Source organism: Setaria italica, chromosome I (genome assembly GCF_000263155.2).
Source record: "Setaria italica strain Yugu1 chromosome I, Setaria_italica_v2.0, whole genome shotgun sequence".
Classification (NCBI taxonomy): Eukaryota; Viridiplantae; Streptophyta; class Magnoliopsida; order Poales; family Poaceae; genus Setaria; species Setaria italica.
This window is the reverse complement of record NC_028450.1, coordinates 37,963,297-37,985,793: the sequence shown is the minus strand read 5'-3', so window position 1 is coordinate 37,985,793 and position 22,497 is coordinate 37,963,297. Positions and strand designations below refer to the sequence as shown.

Below are 22,497 nucleotides of genomic sequence, written 5' to 3'. Positions count from 1 at the left end.
TGAAATGGTGAGCAGCCAAGAACGCATGGGAAAATGAGGAAACAAGAGGCACACTTGCACCTAACGGCGTGGCCCAATGAGCTCTTAAACATGGCGCGTGGCCCAATCGGCGGCTCGTCGTGCGCTGCGTTATAATCTGGGCTGGGCCTGCTCCTCGCGTCCCCTCCACGATTTTGCCGTCCAAAAAAACAAAAAAATATCAGAAGCCACCACAAATATATCAGAGCCAGGTTTCGATCCTGGGACCTAACGGCGTGGCCCAATGAGCTCTTAAACATGGCGCGTGGCCCAATCGGCGGCTCGTCGTGCGCTGCATTATAATCTGGGCTGGGCCTGCTCCTTGCGTCCCCTCCACGATTTTGCCGTCCAAAAAAACAAAAAAATATCAGAAGCCACAAAATATATATATATCAGAGCCAGGTTTCGATCCTGGGACCTGTGGGTTATGGGCCCACCACGCTTCCGCTGCGCCACTCTGATTTTTGTGATGTCTTCCTGTTTACCATAGTTAACAATATACTTCATTAACCATGTACTGCATCCGAAATGAACCGTGAACGAAATGAAAACCAAATGGCCGCAAATGCAGTTAAAATTTTCACGCGGTAAATGAACTATTTTGCGTGTTCCGTCATCGAATTTGATTAAACGTGACATGGGGGTCATATACATGAACCGGAAGGAGTGCTCTTGGCTCGTTATTCGAGGGATTAGTTAGGAAGCTCATAGGCATATATTTGTCACGATGAGTACCCATGCGCATAGTAGGAGATTAGAAGGATTATTCTGAGCGTGCAACTGTACCAGTATATCTGTCACCAATTATCTTGTGCTGGTATAAAGTGATTAGTTAGTACCAAATCCATATGGGAATCAAGCTCGTTTTGACGGAATCAAGCAAAGAACAAGAGGAAAGGATAAGAGAGAATCATAAAGAAAAGATCGGGAGGACATAAAATATTCAATACTCATATTCTCCTTTTCTAAGAAAAGAAAGCATCTCTAGGTTAGAGTTCGCGGTGTACAAATGAGATGTCACGCGGAGCTTGAAATAAATGAGGTGTCACCACCCGGGCGTCAAGAGAATCATACGTCATATATTAGGAAGAAAATGAAAAATTGTTCAGGCCAAATATGAGACGATCGATCGCAGGAGTGAATTGGAGGCATAAAATTTTCCTACACGAGGAGATGTCCACCCTATATAATGTTTTTTTACCGGCTATCTTATCATGTAGATTAATTGGAATGTTTTATAAAATCATAAATGTTCAAAAATGTAAAAATGTAGGTTGTTTTGGTTTTTCTATATATATAGATTTTGGAACATCTGGATCTTGAAGTTGCGCTAAAATGTTGCAACACTAAAATATTTTATAAAACCAAAATGACCTACATTTTGAAGGGGGACAGTATGTATCACCACTAATATTAGTGATAGCAGTAAACTTGATGCAATCAGTGACTGCAATATCTCAAGTTTTTTCTTTCTTTCTAAAATTGAGACCATTGCGTGAGGGATATTTAACTATTTGCCATCCTTACAGATGACGCTACTTCAGTTGCCATCCTTACTGTTGTCCTTACATTTTTGCTACCCCTCTATAAACGAAGCAACATATTTGCTATTTTTTCACACATGGCGCGCCAACTCATCCTACCAGCGTGGAATCGGGACGCGAAAGGACCAAATTGCCCCTGCCTTATCCTTTCTGCCCAGGTGCGCCTTTGAACCAGCAACCGAGCGGGTTCCCCATTCCCGTGCGCAAAGGGAATCACGCCCTCCGTGCGCCGCCGGGATCCCTACGCCGCCGCCGGTCGTTTCCCTCCGGTGCCGCCACCCAGTGAGCACCCGACGCCGCCGCCTCTCCCTTGGGGGCCCACCGGCAATTCCCCACCGCACGCGCCTGCCCTCGACTCTTTCCGTGCATCGCCGGGATCCCTATGCTGCCGCCGGTCGATTACCTCCGGCGCCGCTGCCCAGTGAGCACCCGATGCCGCCACCGCTCCCTTGGGGCCCACCGGCGATTCCCCGCCGCACGCGCCTGCCCTCGACCCTCCATGTGCCGCTGCTCCTCTCTTCGCTGGCTCCGATCCGTTGTTCTGCTTCGAGGAGCAGGTGGGTTGTTGTGCTTCGGTTCTTAACCTGGTTTGTGCGTGCGTGTAGTGTGCTCGCGGCCGGATCTACATTGCAGCAGGGGGGATTAGCGTGGAGGAGACGACGTCCTCTATGGTGGCACCGATCTGGAACCCTAACTAAGGCAGTGCCGCTACCTGAAGATGACGCCTAGTGAGTGCCCTCCTTGCTAAGTGAATCATCTCCCTCTTCATGAATGTAGAGTTCTACGGTAGTCATAGTATTGGGGTTGGATTTCTCTAACTCCAACATTGTTGTATGTTCATGATTCTATCAGGATTGATCCCGGCAATGTGTTTAAATTAGTTGTTAAATGTGCGGAATATAAGGCAATTCATGACTATGGAATCATAGAAATGGCAGAGCAATGGCATAATCTATGGGTGGATACATGTTCAGGGTATAATTTGGATAACTTTGTGACTGATATGGCAAGCAAGATTATCTGGGGGTCTAGTCAAGAACTTGTGGTGTGGGCAGTAGATTCTGACAGTGCCGCTGAGTGGAAGATTAGTAAAAATGAGCACTTTGAGAAAATGATTGGATCTAGACTAAATATTGTTGTTGAAGTAGTTGATAAGGCTGGATATCAACCACTGCACAGTTCAACTTGGTCCAAAGCCAATTCGGGTGTGACTAGTCATGTTGATCCAGTATGTCCTTCATCTCATACTGAAAGTACAAGTGATACATTTACCTTAGCAGAAGAATTAGAACAGGTAGCTGAACTTATTGATTGGAGTCAGTTAACTATTATCCCTAATCCTGATCAAGATGGAGAACCTTATGTGTTAGCTGATGAGGAAATTGTATTTGAAGCAATGGGATTCAAAGCAGCTGATGAGAGAGCAGCACAAGCAGCTAAGGAAGAAGCTGCTATTCCAGTCATTCCAGAAGACCTTCTACACGATATGAATGATGCAGGTATTGATGTACATGACAATGAGCATTCAGAGCCCGTGTTGGATTAGGATAGGGACAACCTAGAGATGGCAATGGGTACTGTATATCCTTGCATGGTTGATTTCAGATTGGCAGTCAAGCAACATGTTATAGTGCAAGACTTTGAGCTTGGGACAGAGAAATCTGACCAAAGCAGATTTAGGGGATATTGCAAGGTCAATGGATGCCCTTGGATAATTAGAGCTAGAACACAAGCAGATGGGTGTGTCAGGGTACAATTACTAACTAGATTTTATAAGATACTTTTATTTATAAGATGCATATATATTTTATGTGTGTGTTATGATCATGAACTAAAGTTTATTGCAATATGCAGGTATAAATAAACAAGTGTGCTTCAAGAAGCAGAGTGTATGGCACAATGGCTAGCCAAGCGTGGGTTACTGAAAGGGCAATTCCCCTTCTAAAGAGGAAGCCAAATTTGGGTGCTAAAGAAATTTGGGTGCTAAAGAAGTGCAGGAGGCTTTAGAGGACAAGTATAAAATCCAGATTAATTATCAAACAGTGTGGTATGGGAGACAGAGAGCAGCAGAAAAACTAATTGGTAAGTGGGATGATTCTTTTGATTGATTGTATAGGTTCAAGGCAGAGGTGGAATTGAGGGCACCTGGTAGTGTGGTTGAGACAGACAATGTTAAAATTGGCAACAAGAGGCACTTTACTAGATTTTTTTGTGCTTTCAAGGGCAGCATAGATGGATTTTTATATGGATGCAGACCTTATATTAGCATAGATTCCATTGCCCTAAATGGGCAGTGGAATGGTCACATGCCTGCAGTATTAGCTTTAGATGGTCATAATTGGATGTTTCCATTAGCATTTGGATTCTTCCAATCAGAGACCAAGGATGACTGGATTTGGTTCATGGAGCAACTAAGAAAGGCCATTGGAGAACTTCCAAAGTTGGCTGTATGCACTAATGCTTGCAAGGGGTTAGAAGTTGTAGTCAAGTATGTCTTTCCATGGGCAGAACAGAGAGAATGTTTCAGGCATCTCATGGAGAACATGAAGAAACACTTTATAGGAGAAGTGTATGCAACAAACATGTGGCCTGCAGCTAATGCACCTGGGAAGCATAAGTATTTCAAGGACAAAGTAATTGAAGGTAGTCCCGATGTAGAAAAATTGCTTCAAGAGCACCACAATCTCCTATGGGCTAAACCAAAGTTTTCAACTGACATCAAGTGTGATTACATCTTAAACAATCTAGTGTGGCGCAACCGTCCAAATTAACTTGGCTAAAGTACACTTAAGTCACCTAACACGCGATCATGTACTTTAAGCAAGTCAACTCAGTCGTCCGTCGGATTTCATCCGATAGACCATTTAACTTAGGATCGAGAAAGCAAAGCTCACACGAAGGTGAGTGGTTACAGAGATTACAACAGTCCATCCAGATTAAACAAGGGCATCGAATTATTACAACATCAAGTTCGAAATTCAAACATAGTTTGCAGAGTTTTCAAGCAGCGAAAATAAATAAGCAAAAGCTAGACATCGTTGCATGATATAATGAAGAAGCCGATCATGACATCAATGATCCCTGTCCTCGCCGTCCGAGGAGGGATCCCACTTGACCGTCCAACCAGGAGGAAGTTGGGTAGGCAAAGTACCACTTGCAGCGGACTCAAAGGTATCAACATCACCTGCAAAGATGTGCCACAAGCAAGGATGAGCAACTATCCTCAACAAGACTTACCCAACGGGTGATAACTACTTCCATCAACACGTAAGCTTTTTGGCTCTGGGGTTTGTTTTTGCCAAAAGCGACTAGAGTAGGTCCTTACTTTCAATATTTTAGCCACAAGTTCTAAGTTCATTGACCAGTCTAAATTAGCATCTATACTAAGCAATTATGGGTTCCAAGCAAATTAATGACAAGCATCAGTATTAACATCATCATCAATTTCCATTCTTACTCAGTGTAGCATAGCGATCAAGTAGTCCCAAACAGTGAAAGGCAGACGAATCGATTCGAATTTCTTAACCATGCATAGCGACCTAATCCCACGACATCCGCGCACCACGAGTGGTCGCTTCATTTGTCAGCCATCCCGTCAATTCCCAAACCCATGTCGGGCCTACTTCCCTTGGTACAAGGCTCCATAGACCCGGACTACGCCATACTATGACCGCACTTGTCACCACATGATACACCAGGGGAAAACTAAGTTTCTAGAGACAGTGGGGTGATCCGCTCACGTCCCGGTTCAATCAAGTAGTAGGCTTCCCCATCCCATACTAGGTATGAGATTAGTACTTTCAAACACTTGATCACGAATACTATAACATCTCGACCTTAGTCCAATTTCATGTAGATAGATGGGGCAATCCATCGACCATCAAAAACAGTTTACAGAGCCCTACCTCGTCCATCATCCTTATAGTTGCAACATAAGTAAAGCAATCAATTCCTATAACTCGCGAGTGACAGGTAATCACTCAACTTTTACCGAGTCCTATTAAGAATTGCAACTACTCGACTTATCATACTAGTGTTCATGTCAAAGGGTACTAGGTTCATGCATCTAAGGTTTCAATCAACTCCTCGAAACGTAAATGTGCAATCAAAGCATCAACCATATTACCATATTACATGTATTTAAAGCAGGTAATCATGCACCGGGGCTTGCCTTCACACTTGGAGTTAGCGAACTGGTCCTCGGTTTGCTCTGGCACGGGCTCGACTTCGTCGTGGTGCAGATCTGCTACGGCTTCTTCTTCCGGCGCGGGGTGCAGCTCATACGTGCCGTTAGCAAGGTTCACTTCTACACGAAATGCAAATGCAACAAGTTCAATCTTCCATGCTTTCTCATGCAGGATGCAAAACATGAACTACTGTTGAAGTGTAAATTACATTACGACCACATTCACCTAAACAAGGTTCTAAACTTTCATTATCTTCATGAGGTAAGGTGTGTTGTGGTATAAAACTCAGGGTTGATTTTGATGGTGATTGTGTACACATTTAAGGTTCTTACAACTTAGATCTTCACAAGAAAGGTGGGGTCATTCTAGGGTTGCTCAAGGTTCATTGGGAAAGTCATCCTGTTTCTGAATGTTTTTCTATACCTCTTCCGAAAATTACCATTATTATTACTTAACGTTTCTTTCTTCTATTTAATTAGCTTCATTTTCCAAATTTTATTTCATTAACCAAACAACAAGCTATGAAGCTACAAATTTAACAGCAACTTAACTTTGTCATAAATAAGCTACTGCATAAATTTAAGATCCATTGGAGGTGCCTAAAAATAAATAAATTTTTTTAGTACCCTAAGGTAGCCTGCACTTAACTATTTTTAACACACAAACCATACTGAATCTGGGTAGGAAATTTTAACAGTGAGTTATATGGGTGATACAGAGCCTTTGGTGAATTTCTCATAATTTTTGGTGAAGGACCTCTATTTCACATATATTACTCCTATTTATCTTTCTCTAAAAAGGAGAGTGGGTTTTATTTACTTCCAGACAAGGTTTGATACTTTTATTGTGAACTATACTTCATCACTGATTTACTCCATGTGGTTTCACATTTTCCTCAGCTCTGAATTAAATATGATGCAAAAGATCATTTTTACCTTAGATTGCAATTATAAAACTTAAACATAGACTTAAACATCTGAGCTAGGCTCCAAATTATTTTTCCAAGCTTCTATTCTCTGATACAAGCACTTGAGAGTTGGATTTACCTTTTTAGCATTTTTCTATGATTTACTATGATTTAAGTAGCTTAAATAAGGATTAAATCATATAACATTAACTCTAACAGAGACATGTGCCAAAAGTATTTTTAAAGGAAACTACACATTACACTGAGTCTAACAAAATTGATTTGACATTTGCCCAATTTCTCTACGAATTTTGGTGCATTTTCAAAGCTAAACCTATTTTCTGCTGGAAAAAAACATTAAACCGAAATAGCTTTACAACCGGACCCTTCTAAGCTTTTAGACTCACAACCACACCCTCGCTATTTACACTTAAACCCTTGGTCGAGATTCGCAATCACACTTATGCCCTTATGGCAGCGCGTGGCGGCGGGGCTAAGATTCTGTCGGCTCGTCGGCGGTTCCAGGGCAACAAGTGCGCGGGGAGGAGTGTATGCTCACCGTGGGGCTGCTGGCGAAGGCTCAGGCATAGAGGGAGATTGGTGGCGACAGAACGATGAAGGGCGGCGTTGCGGCTGCGGTGGAGCTGGGCGGCAGCGTTTCGGCGGCATTGAGGCTTGGTGACGGCAACGGACAGCGGCTCGAGCTATGCGAGGTGGTGGCGGAGCGATTTGCGGCGACAGCGAAGAGCGAGGCTACATGGAGGTGGGCTCTCCACAGAGAGGTGGCTCGGTGGCGAGCGCGAAGTAGAGCAGGGGGAGCGCGACGAGGTTGGGCGAGCGGGGAAGGGGCACAAGCAGGCGCAGGGCCTCCATTTATAGGGCGGGGCGGAGAAGGCGAGCGAGGCGGAGCTGTGGCTGGCATCTAGGGCTAAAGGAGCTGCGCTCGCTGCCGGTGGGTCGACTACGGCGACGGTGGTAAAGGCGGACAAGGGAGGCGACTTGGCGGGCGAGCTTGCACGCGAGGCGTGGCAGGCGAGGCACTGCAAGCGGCTTTGGCGGCGCGGGCGACTGGTGAAGCGGCCGCTCAAGGCGTCCCATCCCGTGCGCCGGTTGGTGGAGCGGCGGCGGTGGCGCGGGGGCATGCGTGCAGCAGAGCAGCGGGGCAAGGGCGCTGCACGCGAGACAGGGCTTCACTGGCCATGGGACGCGCGCGTCAACTCGTCGGTCACGGCAGGGGACGGGGCTATGAAGTGGCGCTGGTGGACGCATGCCATGGGGCAGGCGGCGAGCGGAGCGCGGCGCACGCGCGCTCTAGCGCGCTCTGGGCGCGAGGGATTTGCGAGATTGGGCGACGAGACGGTCTTCAAGCGCGATTTACTTCAGATTCTTGAACTGCGCGACATTAACTCCCTTTACAAAAGTTGCAGACCTAAGATCCAAGTTCAATTCTTGTAATTGGTTCAAGTTCAAATTCGCAGCAAATTTGAAGATAGAAAGCTTCAAAGTTTGAGGGAACGCGACTTAGGCAATTTCATCAGTTTGGCTGTTTTCAAGGTTTTGGCTGACTTGAGCTCCAGTTTTGAAGGACTTCTGATGTGAATTTGGCCAGGGTCTAATTGATGAAGTTATTGTGTGAACTTAGTTTTCAAATTCTTATAAAGGATTTTGCTGGTATTCTGTTCAAGTTTTGTGAGATAAGTTCATGTCAAGATGTGCGTTTGAACTAATTTCAGACTTAGCATAATTTTGCAGGTTTAGGCCGAGTTGACCATTTTGGTCAAATTTGACCTGATTTTTGAAAACCTTTTGTGCAGATTTTGGCCTAACTCATTTAATCAAAGTTGTTAAAAGCTTGTAGCAGCTTGAGTTTACATTAAACAATTTAAGATAAAGAGCTCCAAAGTTTGGACTTCATCTGTTTTTCTTAATCTGGCACAAATTTGAAATTTTGAGTTTTTGAAGGCCTTCTGCTCAGATTCAAACAAAATGCCAAAAACAAAAGTTGTTAGGGAAGACGAGTTCTACAACTCTTAGTTGGATAAATTTTTAAGTTCTTATATAAAAATTTGAATTACTGCTAAACATTCTTTAAGCTCTTGAGGGGCAAAAGCGACCTTTTACTTGTATACTCAGCAGATAAATCTTCTCTTATGCTCTAATGGCCTTACTTAGGATTAAACAAGGTTTAATTAGGCTAGGTTGTTACACCTAGCTGAGTCATGGAATGTATGGATCAAAGAATTCAAAGATCTGCCACTTCATTGTATGGTAGATGCTATAAGGGAGAAGGATGTGATCATGATGGCAAAGAGGAGAAGGATCTCTAGAGCTCTTCATGAAGTCATTCTGCCAGCTGTCATTCCTCAACTAAATGCTAGCTCAAAGGGATTAGGCCACCTCAAAGTCACCAAGGGCCTTCCTGATCAAGCTGAGGTCATATAGATCTACAAGGATGAAGAGGTAAGAAGGCATGTTGTGTACCTCAAAGACCACATGTGTACCTGCAGGGAATGGCAAGTGACAGGAAAGCCTTGCCCACATGCCTTGGCTATGATCACGCAACCAAACTATGATAAATTTGTGGATATAGCTTATTCTGTGTAGAAGTTCAAGCAAGTATATGATCTTGGATGGCCTACTAACACTGACAGGAACCAATAGCCTGAAGTTGAGAAAGGATTTACGCTATATCCACCTGTGGCACAGAAGAGAGGTGTAGGTAGACAGAGAAAAAATAGAATACCATCATGCCTTGAAAGAACTAGTAAGGTGAAAAGGCAAGTAAAGTGTAACAATTGTGGTGAAAAGGGGTATAGAAAGGGAAGTTGAAGGTGTGAGCTAACTGGGACAAAGAAGATGTGTGTTATTTAAAACTTCAAGTCATTTTAATTTTTGTCATTCACATACTGAACACATTGTTTTGCAGGAAAAGAACCAAGAAGAGTACTATCAAGGCTGGAAGGAAAAAGGCTAAGGAAGAATATGCTTCAGCTATAATGTTAACAACTCCTAGGACAAGAGCAGCAGCAGCTGAGGAGGCAGCAATAGTAGCAATAGCAGTAGCCAAGGAAGCAGAAACATAAGCCAATGAAGTAGAAGCATCAACATCAATACAATCCACTAAGAGGTGATATTTGTCACACATGTCACATGTGTGTTCCATTTGAAGCATCCTTGTGTTGTTTGTGTAGGATATGAAGTAGCATATACGTTGAAATACCACTAAAACCTTATATTCTTGCACTTGTACATCTGTTAAAGACTTATATTCTCGCACCTGTTTGTTTTTTCCCTTTCTGTGTCATTTCTAGCCATGGATTAAACATGATGTTCCATCTCTTTTGTTGTTTGTCCAGGAGGCTGGCTTTGGAGGCACCACTGGAGCAAGCAACAAATGTGGCCAAGAAGATGACACCAAGGAAGAAATAGCTAGCCACCAATGTCAAAAAGAATTCACTAGCAAAAAAGTAGAAGTACTTGGGTTTCCCCTTAAGTTGTATGCTTTTACTTGAGTAGTCTAATTGGTCTGCTCCTCCCACCTCTTGTTAGTTTTACCAGACACTACAAGGTTTTCAAGGTTTTCACCATTCATGTATCATGTAGTTGACTGCTTGACAGGACATATGTCAATTACTTTGGAGTTTGGACTCATGGGATTGGGAGTATGCTCACCTTGTTGTGTGATAAAATTGTCTGATTGCTCACCATGTTGGTTGGACTGGGAGTATTCAACTGTCAAAAAAGTTGTCTGATTGCTCACCTTGTTGGTTGGTCTGTTACTGGTTGATGAAATGAAAAAAATTGTGGTGGATTTGCGTCGAGTAAAAATTTGGGATACGGACACAAGTCGAGTAAAAATTTGCGTCGAGGAAAAAAATTATTGTATGATTGCTCGTGAATGCTACTGACGCCGAGCAGAGCACGATTAGCTGCTTTACCAGTGAAATCCCTCCTTAACCCGCTCGGTTGCGGGTTCGGAGGCGCGCCTGAGCAGAAAGGATAAAGGCAGGGGCAATTTAGTCCTTTCGTGTCCCGATTCCACACTGCATGATGAGTTGGCGCGCTATGTGTGTAAAAATAGTAAATATGTTGATTCGTTTATAGCTGTTAGGATGGCCACTAGAGTCTTACGAATAACAAATAGTTAAATACCCGATTACGTGAAGGCAGCCATCTCATCGAGAGAGAACGTAAAGAAAAAGAAAATAAGAGAGGGAGAGGGGAGAGAAGGCAGGAGCCGTCTGGTGCTCTGGTTCTTTTCCCCCATCGGTTCTCTTCCCCGCCGCCGCTCTGCCCTGTATCCAGTGTCCACCCCACCTCCGCCCGCGTCCACCCACCCCACCCCCGCCCCCAAATCTAACCGCCGGCGAAGATGAGCGGCGGCGGCCCGCCGAGGAAGCGCAACTTCAAGATCGAGGCGTTCAAGCACCGCGTGGAGCTCGACCCCAAGTACGCGGAGCGGACATGGAAGGTCCTCGAGCACGCCATCCACGAGATCTACAACCACAACGCCAGTGGCCTCTCCTTCGAGGAGCTTTACAGGTCGGTCCAACGCCGCACTCCCCTCCCCCCCCAACCCGACGCCATTTTCGCCGTCGCCGTCTTTCGGCCTTCCGCCGCCGCAACCACTTGCGGACTTTGCCTATCTAAATAGCCGTCCTTCTACCGCGATTATCCTGACCTGTGTCGATTTGAAGAATTATGTGATTCGGAGTAGAGATTGCGTGCAAATTCGGGCAAAATTGTCAGTTTGTTTAGATGGCTGTTAGCTGAATCGCAGTTCCTGTGATCCTTTCTACCCCTTTCTACGGATTTTATAGTCAACAATTATGACTATCTGAGACTGGGTTGTACCTAGGAGCTGATGTCGCACTTCACCAAAATATCACCATGTGAGCAGTATGATTTGTATTTAGTTTGTTATAGTCTCTGCTCAGTGCCTGTTGTGTTGCAGAAAATTGATAAAAAAAATACTAGTACTTATTACCGTACAAAAATATCCGGTGTGGCATGTAGGTGCACTACACCAGGATATAGTGTGATCTTGCCTGATTGTAACTTGCGAACCTTTTTCCCCTCTGTGCAGGAGTGCGTACAACATGGTGCTACACAAGTATGGTGAGAAGCTCTACGATGGCCTTCAGAGCACAATGACACGGCGCTTGAAGGAAATATCGAAATCGATAGAGACTGCACAAGGTGGTTTATTTCTGGAGGAGCTGAATGCAAAGTGGATGGATCACAACAAGGCGTTACAGATGATACGAGATATTCTAATGTACATGGATAGGACATATGTCCCGACAGCTCATAGGACACCTGTCCACGAACTTGGTCTGAATTTGTGGAGGGATCATATTATCCACTCCCCCTCGATCCATAGTCGGCTGCTTGACACCCTTCTGGATCTTATAGACAGGGAAAGAATGGGTGAAGTGATTAACAGAGGCCTGATGCGGAGCATAACAAAGATGCTGATGGATCTTGGCCCTGCTGTGTATCAAGATGATTTTGAGAAACCATTTCTGGAAGTTTCAGCCAGCTTCTACAGTGGGGAGTCTCAAGAGTTCATTGAATGCTGTGACTGTGGGAACTACCTTAAGAAGGCTGAGAGGCGTCTAAATGAGGAAATGGAGCGTGTCTCACACTACCTGGATGCTGGCAGTGAGGCAAAGATAACTAGTGTAGTGGAGAAAGAAATGATTGCCAATCACATGCACAGATTGGTTCACATGGAAAATTCAGGGCTTGTTAACATGTTAGTAGATGACAAGTACGAAGATTTGGGTTGTATGTATGCCTTGTTCCGAAGGGTTCCTGATGGTCTATCAACGATCAGAGATGTGATGACTTCTTACTTGAGGGAAACAGGGAAGCAGTTAGTGACAGATCCAGAAAGGTTGAAAGACCCAGTGGAATTCGTTCAGCGCTTGTTAAATGAGAAGGACAAGCATGATAAGATCATCAGTGTTGCTTTTGGCAATGACAAAACCTTCCAGAATGCTCTGAATTCGTCCTTTGAGTATTTCATCAACTTAAACAACAGATCACCTGAATTCATATCATTGTTTGTTGATGACAAACTCAGAAAAGGACTAAAAGGGGCTACAGAAGAAGATGTGGAGGTTATACTGGACAAAGTCATGATGCTGTTCCGGTACCTCCAAGAGAAGGATGTGTTTGAGAAGTACTATAAGCAGCATTTGGCGAAAAGGCTCCTATCTGGTAAAACTGTTTCTGATGATGCTGAGAGAAGTATGATAGTCAAACTCAAGACAGAATGTGGATACCAGTTCACTTCCAAACTAGAGGGCATGTTTACGGATATGAAAACATCTCAGGACACCATGCAAGATTTCTATGCCAAGAAGTCTGAGGAACTTGGGGATGGCCCTACGCTTGATGTCCACATTTTGACAACTGGTTCTTGGCCGACGCAACCCAGTCCTCCTTGCAACCTTCCAACTGAAATCCTTGCAGTTTGTGAGAAGTTCCGGTCATATTATCTTGGAACTCACAATGGTCGGAGATTGACATGGCAAACAAACATGGGTACAGCTGACATAAAAGCCACATTTGGAAAAGGCCAGAAGCATGAGTTGAATGTATCCACTTATCAGATGTGTGTTCTCATGCTGTTTAACAATGCTGATGGATTGACCTACAAAGACATTGAACGGGATACTGAGATACCTGCCTCAGACCTAAAGAGATGTCTACAATCTCTTGCTTGTGTCAAGGGGAAGAATGTTCTCCGTAAGGAGCCCATGAGCAAGGATATATCAGAGGATGATGCATTCTACTTTAATGATAAGTTCACAAGCAAGCTTGTTAAAGTGAAGATTGGGACAGTGGTGGCACAAAAGGAATCTGAGCCAGAGAAACAGGAGACCCGCCAAAGGGTTGAGGAGGACAGGAAACCTCAGATTGAGGCAGCCATTGTCAGGATCATGAAATCCCGGAGGGTGCTGGATCATAATAGCATTGTAGCTGAGGTTACCAAGCAATTGCAGGCCCGGTTCTTGCCGAACCCCGTTGTCATAAAGAAACGCATCGAATCTCTAATTGAACGTGAATTCTTGGAAAGAGACAAAGTAGATAGAAAATTATATCGTTACCTTGCATAGAAAGCCATCATGTGATAATTCATGAGCGGTTGGCATCCTTCTGCTCTTGTAAAACAGTTTTTGTTATGCTTAAGTTCTGTTTTATCAGTTGCATTGGCCATTGGGGTTATAGATGGTATCAAACATTGGTTATTGGTGGATCGGGACTTTGTCGTGGGGATTGTATTGTACTGCTCCAATTTCATAGTCCCCTTTCTTTTCGTTTGATGGTGCCGTGACAGGACTGCAAAAAGCCATACTATCTGTTTCCTGTGTTGCATCGTCTGACCTTTGAGAATTCCCTTGTTGCCTTTGAATCTATTTCACCTTTTTTCTTTTAAGTGTCACATATATGCTTCTATCCCTTTGACATCAAGGTTTCATTGCGAGCTATATCCAGCTGTATTTCGTTTTTGTGACAATGTTGGTGATGAACAAATATAAAGTTACATCCAATGAATCAAATTACATAGGTAGTTCATAAAGTCTACATTGGCCATGCGATTAATTTTAATTGCTGAACGACGCAATACCGGTTGATTTTAAAATTCAGATATACAACACCACTTACTTTCCATTATGAATAAAAATCATAAAAAGTTACTCTAGGAATATGCACGTACAAAGCTTGAAAATCATATATGTGCCGATGGGCATAAAAAAGGCCTCATACTAACACTTCCATTTATTGCATGAACATTACAACGAAGTTGAAATCAAAATGAATTTCCTGAGGAACAACCACTGGCAAATGGCAAATCTTCAATTCTACCGCCAACGCCTGTGCAAAGGTTACATTCATTTTATCTACAAGCATGTTAGGCACACTGGCGTTATTCTGATCCTCTGGTCTGGTCAGTGGCCACAGCAGAAGACTAAAGTGCCTCGAATGACTGACCTGCATACCAGTCTTCGAGTGGACGTTTTATCAGTGGCCCTAAAGGTGGGTTGCTGTTCTACCCAGTCTGGGCTAACTTCTTTTTTCAGTAGCTCTCCTGCTTGGCCTGTTCAAATAAAAAGTAGAAACTTGGATGCCACAAGGAGATCAACATGTACCCTGTATGCAAGAGCTGGATGCTTGATACATTTGGAACAACAAATTGAAGTTGCATTGCTGTTAATTTCTCAAATAGCAGTCTCAGCCTTGTATGGAAGTCTTGTCCACTCGAAGATTAGCTGGTGGTGCACCTGTAGTCTGGTTAGTTCGGTGATGGAACAGTTTAGCTATAGCTCTTCTTTCACAGTCCTGCTTCAACAATAAATCAACATCCACAATATTAATGATTCTATATAAAGCCATTAACAAATGTGATGGTGATTACTCGATTCTGTAGGTTTACCTATGGAGGACCCAAAAAGATAAACAATTATTGTCTACTGATATATGGTCCTAGCAAATCAATATGCAAAAGCATGGGCTGCTGCAAACAGTAATTATCTGCTAATATATGGTGCCAGAAGCAATTCAGGAAAAGAAACAAGGCTCTATCAGTAACTCTTACATACACACTATACCCCTATTTGACGGCGTTGACTAGTCATACTGTGTCATACAGTGCAGTTACATATGGTCAAATGTCCTCACTATTTTTTAGACATACTGACTTTAGTCTCTGTGCATGCTGAAATGCAGTGAGCATTGTTATTACCTTAAACATGTTGAGGTGAAAAGGTTTCCCTGGATTTGTTCTCCTGAGCTTCAAGTAAGTGTATGTAAAACTCAACTGATCACGTGAGGTAAAACGGTTGACTTCATTAAACCAAAGGCATGAAAACAAATTAGACATCGGCGTATGGGCACGCACAATGAACGATCCTTCAGGCACATCTGCAAAAAGTTCATTTACAGGGTCAACTCCTGGATTGATCAAGAAATATATATTCAGAAGCCATTTGTTAAACCATATGACAGGATACCGACAGCTTGGAAGAACAGGAAGTCGGCCAGAGTCATTAAACTTGACAAGACCATCAGACTGGTAAAAGTGAAATTGCTCATCAATAGCAGCATGATTATACTTGTTCAAGCGCTTATTTTGGAGCACTTCCTCCCATACACAAGAGCGATCATAGTGCATTGAAATGGCGTATTCTGCTTTCTTTCTCCATAAGAAATACTCAATGATAAGCATTGGATCAGCATGGAGACGCAGTTTGCTATCCAACCATATAGAATACCTAGAAAGCAAAATACCCTTCTGTTAACCAAGGTGAGAAAATAAAGAATAAGGGGGAAAAAACTTTCTCTAGCGACAAAATAACATCATTTCAGGATTAGAGAATTCATATTTTCTAAAAAAAAGATGGGCTATTGATATCTACGAATAATAACACTAAACATATAAAGTTATGTGCACAGATTTTAGAAGGTACTACTTTCATAATATTGAAATTTTAGAGGGCTTTATAGTTTTACTTAAAGAAAGTTTTGTAACTGGAAACATTGCTACAAATGTGTATTTCATAATGCTTCCCCCTCTATTCAGATGTCCAGCACAATCTTAGAGAAGAGGCTCATCTCTGGTGCCTTGCTGGTGCTAGAGGGCTTCTGGAGCTAGGACTTGGTGAAGTTGATAGCCTAGGTCATTTACTCCAGGTCAGGTTGTTTTTCTGTATGCCTGGTGATTGATTTTGACAGTTAAGCAACCTGACCAAGCCTCAGTTTATGATGTGACAGTTTTTTTGTAAGGGGCACTGTTCTCTTTTCTATTAATACAAAGATATCCAGATCTCCTGCGTGTTCGAGAAAAAAAGTTTTATAACTATATTACTGTGGAAATTAATGGTCAATGTTGCATTTCAGATACTATGCCCAAACAACACTCTTGTGTGATTGCAATGACAGTAGAATGTGCATTCGTAACTCAAATAGAAAAAAAATAAGTATGCTTCAACGAAAAGCAAAGTACAGAGCCCTAGTTACAACCAGAGCTGGTCTGATGACATGCACCAACCAGTTGGTAGGCAGGCTGTAAGCAACACATACATGTATTTTTGAATTTACAATAATTTAATTTTCCAGAGTAAAGACATTGTTGGGAATAAACAAATTTGCTGTGCAATTAGGTAAGACGCACATGTACTCCCTCAAATACTTACATGGCAGATGGGAAGAGTCGATGAGCTAGAAATTTTGGCACCTTCCCAGCTCTTCGCATATCTTTGTATGGTAAGTTCTTAACTACAACAATTCTCCATAGGCCAACAAAGCCATGTTCATCAGGCATGTGTCCTTCAGAGGAAAGGGTTGCCAGTGTTAGCTCATCCATGAACATGACGAAGCACACATTCTTCTTAGTGTAAGAGCCAATCTGTGAGAGTTTTTGGCACATTGTACAATTACTATGGAACTTGCAAAAAAGAAGAAGAAGAAATATTCATGAAAGTAAAAGATTGACAAGGAGTAAAGGCCAATGAATAATGTACTACCATGAGGGAATATAATATCAACTAGAGGTATATACCTTATATCTGGCCATTTTCTAAGGGAAAATAAGGTATTTTCCACACACAGACACTCAAGCTCATGCATACAAAAGAGATTAGAAAATCACCCTGCTTTTAGTTGGTCTCCTCAAGTAATCAGAGCTGCCAAAAATGCATGATGACACAGCAACATGGCAGGTAGCCATATAGCTTCTGTCATTTTCATCCAAATCAAATCCGGTACTAGGGTAATCATCTGGCCCTCTAACAAAACCACAGTGGAGAGTTTGGTCTTTTGCATGGTACATCTCTTCTCTGTCCTGAAGGCTCTGGCGTCCACCAAACAATGGTTCAAAGAAGCCATTACCAGGCACTTCTTCATTCAGTATATAGTTCAAAGAGAACTGTGTAAAATTCCCATAGTGAGCAGGCTCCACAAGATAATCAACTGTTGGCAAGAATCGAATTTCACACGATGCATCTGCAATGTTTCATTCTGTAAGTCAAAAGACAGTTCTAACATATAACTTTTGTACCATTATTCATCCAGCGCGTATAATATAAGCTAGTGAGGGCGTCGCCTAAAAAGGGCATGTCAAGGAATGTTCCTAGACAGAAAAGGGGGGATTCAGATTATAGAAATATCAGTAAGAGAACTAGATTGGGATTGATGGCTGCAGGCATTTTCTTTTCTTTTGGCAGAACCTGAAGGCAGCAGTTAGGCACACACTCAATATATAGATACTGAACCTACCAAAAAAAGTCTCTTACAAAAATAAGTGCATCTGCGGTAAAAACGCTGATCAAAGTTGTTTGTTGCATTAGACTAAAACGGCCCATCTTTGAAAGTGCACAATGTACAGAGTGTAGAGAGAAAATCTCTTACAGTGCTTGTGTGGTTTCTTTCGACTTCTGGGAGGTTCCAACTCATCTTTACTCCTGAAAGAATTAGTAAATCCGAAGACTGATAATTAGTGACAGACAAAGGCACGGGCTACTACAAACAACTGGATGTATACATATTCGTTTTGAACTCACATAGAAATATTAGTAACATATGGGCTGTATCCCAAATCTTTTTGCTTCAAAAGGTTCTCCCTAGGCAGGCCATTATGCATCACTGCAAAACATACCGTCCAATTTCATACAGAGGAAATATGAGAACATAATCAACGAAGTAAATCATTTGTGCTCAAGATAACAGGAAAATGATTTGATTTCTTGTGACCAAACACCTGAACAAACATTTTTCTCAACGAACCAACGGGGTGGCAAGGAGCCCACCTGAACGTGCATTCCATGTCACTGAAAACAGAACAGAACAGAACCGAAAACACACATTTCACCTAGACCCCTTCTCACTTAAGGTGACAATGCCAATGTATCATGCCTGTATCTGAGGTGATTCTACGCGATCATAATTACATCATTAGAAAATGAATGGATAAACGTATGCGGATGCCACCAGCCCCCCTCGCCCGCACACACATAAGCAGAGAGCAGATTGCAATCGTGACACCTTGACAGTTGCAACAACATTGCAATTCCAAAGCAAAATAATAGTTCTCAACGGGAAAAGTACGGATCTCTAGCCTGGTTGTTTGGAACGCTTACCGTGGAAGGGGAGGTTGGCGTGGGAGGAAAAGGAGAGGTAGGCGAGGCAGAGGAGAGCGAGGGCGAAGGCCGGGAGGAGGATTAGGCGGCAGCGGCGCCGCAGCCGCCGGGAATGGCGGCGGGATCCGGCCGCAGCCGGGGCGGTTATCGGGAGGCTGCGCTCCGGCATGCCCTGCGCCGCGAGACGGCACCGCGAGAAAGCGGGCGAAAATTTGCCCCTTGTGTTTTCTCCCTACTGTTTCGGTGTCTTAATCCCGACTTTTGAAATGCCAAATTTCTTTTTTTTTTCCTTTACCGGGAAATGCCAAATTTCTTGATCAGCCCTGCTGCATAAATTTCTTGTATTATTGTTGTACTCTCCGGTCATAAAAGAGTGTTGTTTTGGGCTATATGCATTTAACATGTTTAAATTCTGCATTAAGATTTTATCAATACTATTTTGTCTTGAATTGATATCTGAATTTATATTTTGTTACATTTTGTATATACTTTATACTAGAGATAGTGGTGAAAAAATTGTTTTGTGACAAGAACGACGATATTTCTTTTCTTCTTTGAGGGAGTATTATATAGTAATTTAGTACCAAACACGTACTATTATCATATTATATACCTGTTGGATAGTATTATAGGAGCATTATATAAGCATTTCCGGTACACTATTGACTTAAAAAACTAACAAAATAAACACAACCATGTCCAAAAGAGAACAATTCATTTTGTTTCGCAAAAGCATAAATGTTTGGCCAATTTGGAGTGCAATGGTCAATTTCTTAACTTTGGCCCGACCAGAGGCTCAAATTCTTAAGTAGGGGGAACAAAATTGGCTATTCCGCCCAAATTCGGAGACTGTATTTCTCTTCTAGTGCTTCACTGAAGCAGTGATTTCGGATGACAAACTGGGGCATGTGAACCTGCGGGGCTTTGGTATGCTTGGCATCTGTATGTAGTTTAGTTCAACGAATGAGTTGAGTTTGTCTCTCACTACATTCCTTGTAACAACATCACTAACAAGGAAAACAAGAGAAAAAGAAGGTCATTACAAGATCTATTAAATAGCTTCATCACAGACCAATCAATCCTAAGGTTCTGTCTGCCACTCCCCATCATGCCCCTGTAATATATACCATACATATGGCATGAATGTGCCCTTCATTCGGCTATGCAATGAATACGAACCAGTTCAGGATATGAAGCAATTCAGGTTATGTATATCAAACCTCCGGCGGTGGCATAACCTGATAAAAACTTCAGAAGACTAAATTAGTGCAAGCCAATAGCCCACGACAAAGGTCAAGGAAAGCCAACGATCAAATGCACCACAATGACAAAACGAATGAGCAAACGCTATATGAAGTGCCAATATCAACTTTTTTTTTGTAACAACAGAATCGATGGAGGTACATGCCAATTCACAGGACACCAAAGCAAGTGGTCTGAGTATTCTTTGGTACGTTACAATACTTTACTCACTGTACCTTGTTACAAGATGGAACACCCGAAAACAAACAAAAAAGAATGTAGAGAACAAGAACAGCCTCACTATATGAAGTTATGAACCAGGGTGCGAGTTTTACAGCATTTGCGTAGTCAGCAGTGCCACAAGGCATGGGTATTGGACGAGTCAAAACAAGAATCAGAAACTATGCATGCATGTACTAATCAGTCTTGATCTCCTCAGCTCAGTCGAGTTTAGCTGGCCTTGATTCGACCCCTCCTCCTTTCCGTTGCTCGATAGAGTAGGGCATGTAAGTTCCGAGTATCTTGTCCCACATAACAAAAAAGGGTTGTGAAAAGTTGTACTTGTTGCCATAGAGCTGATGGTGAATGTCATGATAAGCACTGTTGTTGCTGAACAGTGCTTGGAGGATGTTACCAGGAAGCCACAGCCCACAATGATCATCCACTGTTTTGATGGTAGCAAAGGAGAAAAAGAATATGGATGTCCGTGGAGTCATACCAGAGACGAGAAATGAGAGTGCACCACCAATGGTGTCCAAAATAAGGCCCTCGAGGGGATGGTTGTAAAGAGCTCCAAAGGAATAAGGGACTACAAGAGTGTGGTGCTTGGAATGGATGTGCTTATACAGAAACTTGTTGATGTGCATGTATCTGTGCATGAAGTACTGCCATGTGTCCATAACAACCATTGCAGTGATAAACTGCAACACTATCACAAGAGCAGGAGGTTGTTTCTGTCCAGTACCACTCTCATCACCAATAACCTGTGGGTTTAAGGAAATGTCAGCATTTGAAGAACTTACATCTAGATTATTAGTATTGGGTAAATCACTGAAGAACTCTTTTTTTAAGGATCCCAAGAGAAAGATTATGGTACCAAGCGCAAGCGGGTTTCAAAATTTTGATCATAGAACTGGATATTCACTTCATCAGTTTATATTCTTGTGACCCTGGGCTCATGTATATTTGCTTCAAATAATTAGTTTTATTCCAATCAACATGGATCAACCTGACAAACACCCACTATACTGAGACAAGGATTTTAACCCACTTGACAAATAACAAATATATTGAATGTCATGTTCAGCTTCTGAACCTTCAAAGCATGTGAACAAGACATGTTTTCAAAGATCATCGAAAGTCATTGCTGACCAAACTCCTAGCACTACTAGCTTTAAACATGATCCGATTTGTTTTTCTTCATATTTCATTGGTTAGGATGGATGCTCAAGTGCCGAGACTAGTCTAGAAGGGAAAAAAAAGAAGCATGCTGAAGCATGTTCAGGGCTATGCAGTAACGGGATGCGAGAACAACCTAGGAAGCTTAAACAGCAATTTTGCTTCATATTTAGCCAGTATCTTCTGTCTCAATCGATCATTTCTGCAATTAAAATTATCGAGTTTGCTTCGTTTCACAGCATGATTACGCCCAAAGGAAGAACCAAGTGGAGCATGAGGCTCATCTAAAACCTAAACAACTCTACAAATCCGTGGTAAAGATAAGGGGACATGCGGCAGCGAGGAGTAGAAGATTACCGCGAAGAGGGTGAGCGAGACGGCGACCTGGAAGGCCTGCTGGACGAGGACGCCCCTGACAACTGTGGCCTTGGAGACGACGTTCTTGGTGGCGGCCTCCTCCCTGGTGTGCAGCCGGTACCCATCAAGCCGCCCCACCCCGTCCAGCGCGACGTAGAGCCCCGAGTAGAGCCAGTACACGGCGATCGGCACGAATGTGCCCAGCAGCTCGTCCGACACCGCCCCAATCCCCATCGCCCCAGGGAGAAGAAGGGCCCCCCTTCCACTCCCACCGCGCCCCCCGGCGGCCGATTTCTGGAGGCGAAATTGCGGGCGGGACGGACGCGAGGGATTGATTACCGGGGGGGCGGGGCCAACCCGGATCTCTCCGACGGGGAGGAGGGAGGGAGGGAGGAGGAGCCGGAGCTGGGTTTCCTGGGGGAGGTTGGTGGCCGCGGCGGGGGCGAGGGGCGGGGAGATGTGTATATAGCGGTGGCGGGCGCGGCGGTCGCCGTCGGTCAGAACGAAGGTTAGGGGCGGGCGAGCGGGCGGGTGGGCGTTGGTTGCTACGGGGAGGAGGGGGTTCGGTCGCTTCCCGACGAACCCGTCCGGACGATGCTGCCTGCGAGGTGAGGACGCCGCGGGGTAGCGTAGATAGGCCGGCCTGCGCTCCTGGCCCTTTGATGCGCGGCAACGGACGGCTCACATCATTTTAAGAA

General features: G+C 43.6%; 3 protein-coding genes and 1 non-coding gene across 5 annotated transcripts; 1 reads left to right on the top strand and 3 right to left on the bottom strand.

Moving 5' to 3' along the window:
- Nucleotides 1–408: 408 nt before the first annotated feature.
- TRNAM-CAU lies at nt 409–480 on the bottom strand. Its single transcript has one exon. It is a non-coding gene; the product is annotated as a tRNA-Met (tRNA).
- Nucleotides 481–10,868: 10,388 nt separating this feature from the next.
- Nucleotides 10,869–14,097, top strand: LOC101780726 (cullin-3A). The gene is made up of 2 exons (XM_004953803.4): nt 10,869–11,198; nt 11,743–14,097. Exons 1-2 carry the CDS (start codon nt 11,029–11,031, stop codon nt 13,781–13,783), a joined length of 2,211 nt encoding a protein of 736 aa, XP_004953860.1. The 5' UTR covers nt 10,869–11,028; the 3' UTR covers nt 13,784–14,097.
- Nucleotides 14,098–14,404: 307 nt separating this feature from the next.
- On the bottom strand, nt 14,405–19,178 carry LOC101781128. 2 transcript variants are annotated; one of them, XM_022825205.1, is made up of 8 exons: nt 18,803–19,178; nt 18,227–18,308; nt 18,075–18,127; nt 17,317–17,669; nt 16,862–17,073; nt 15,684–15,940; nt 15,412–15,590; nt 14,405–15,011 (listed from the first exon to the last, which is right to left on the bottom strand). In XM_022825205.1, exons 1-8 carry the CDS (start codon nt 18,969–18,971, stop codon nt 14,901–14,903), a joined length of 1,416 nt encoding a protein of 471 aa, XP_022680940.1. In that variant the 5' UTR covers nt 18,972–19,178; the 3' UTR covers nt 14,405–14,900. The 2 variants fall into 2 exon arrangements, with proteins under 2 accessions (XP_022680940.1, XP_012702209.1); XM_012846755.2 differs by having other exon boundaries at nt 14,405–15,008.
- Nucleotides 19,179–20,139: 961 nt separating this feature from the next.
- Nucleotides 20,140–22,378, bottom strand: LOC101781523 (sphinganine C4-monooxygenase 1). Its single transcript, XM_004953804.3, has 2 exons — nt 21,800–22,378; nt 20,140–21,027 (listed from the first exon to the last, which is right to left on the bottom strand). Exons 1-2 carry the CDS (start codon nt 22,031–22,033, stop codon nt 20,485–20,487), a joined length of 777 nt encoding a protein of 258 aa, XP_004953861.1. The 5' UTR covers nt 22,034–22,378; the 3' UTR covers nt 20,140–20,484.
- Between the last annotated feature and the right edge of the window lie 119 nt (nt 22,379–22,497).